General features: G+C 46.7%; 1 protein-coding gene across 1 annotated transcript; it reads left to right on the top strand.

Annotated features, from left to right (window-relative positions):
* Nucleotides 1-271: 271 nt before the first annotated feature.
* TM35_000441850 (uncharacterized protein) lies at nt 272-910 on the top strand (the record flags this gene model as incomplete). The annotated part of the gene is made up of 1 exon (XM_029030194.1): nt 272-910. One exon carries the CDS (start codon nt 272-274, stop codon nt 908-910), a length of 639 nt encoding a protein of 212 aa, XP_028878595.1.
* Nucleotides 911-919: the final 9 nt, after the last annotated feature.

Here is a 919-nt window from a genome sequence, read left to right on the forward strand (position 1 = left end):
CGGCAGTGTGGTGAGGGGACCTCCCTACGGGGAAACACCACCCATTGACGCGAGGCCCTTGTGGGTCTGTTTGTGTTTGTGTCCTTCTGTTTGCCTCTGTGTTATGAGCTACTGCATGCAAAATATGTTTTCTGTTATTCCCTTTGCTCTTTTGAAGATTGCTGAAGTTACTCAAGTAAAGCAAGAAAAGAACCATGTCTTCGGATTCAGGTGTACCAAACAACATGATGCTATTTGCCCGTGTGGAGAAGCAAGGCAAGTATCGTGATTCATGGACGGTTNCATCAAATCACTGCACTACGCCACGGTGGACGTTGCGGAGTCCAAGAAGGACCCTGAGAACAAGAAACATCAGTGCTTCCTGGCATTTGTTTCAAATGATCACGCGTACCCTGATATATTCTTTGTGCCCACACTGGAACGGTTTGCTGACCCAACTGATGACCACGTTCCTGCTGCTCAGGTGAACCGCGTGAAGTTTGCTGTGGAGAAACTTGGGCCACTTATCAGTCACTGGCAATGGAAAGGTGGTAGTGCTGATGCACCTCTCATTGAAATAAGACCTGTGGACTTGTTAACAAGAGGGCATGAAAATGAGGTTGGAAAGGCAGTGAACGGGCTACTTGATGTGTACGCACGGATCGCATGGAAGCAAAGGCCACTGTGTTTTCCTGAGGTTGAAAAGGGTAATGATATGCACACAAGTGATGATATTATTCGCAGTCTGCCTCCACCACGTCTTTTATCTGCACTGGCAGAAAAACTTGGCATTAGAATGAAGAAAACGTTGACTGAGTACCCTGATCGCTATGAATACTTTACTTCGGAAGCAACTGTGGCGGACCCCACATGTCCTGCAGAGAAAAGAAATCCCCTACTGGATCGTTTCTTATTTTATACAGTCTACTGAAGATCTTGC

This window comes from Trypanosoma theileri, assembly GCF_002087225.1.
Source record: "Trypanosoma theileri isolate Edinburgh chromosome Unknown TM35_Tth_44_V1, whole genome shotgun sequence".
Classification (NCBI taxonomy): domain Eukaryota; phylum Euglenozoa; class Kinetoplastea; order Trypanosomatida; family Trypanosomatidae; genus Trypanosoma; species Trypanosoma theileri.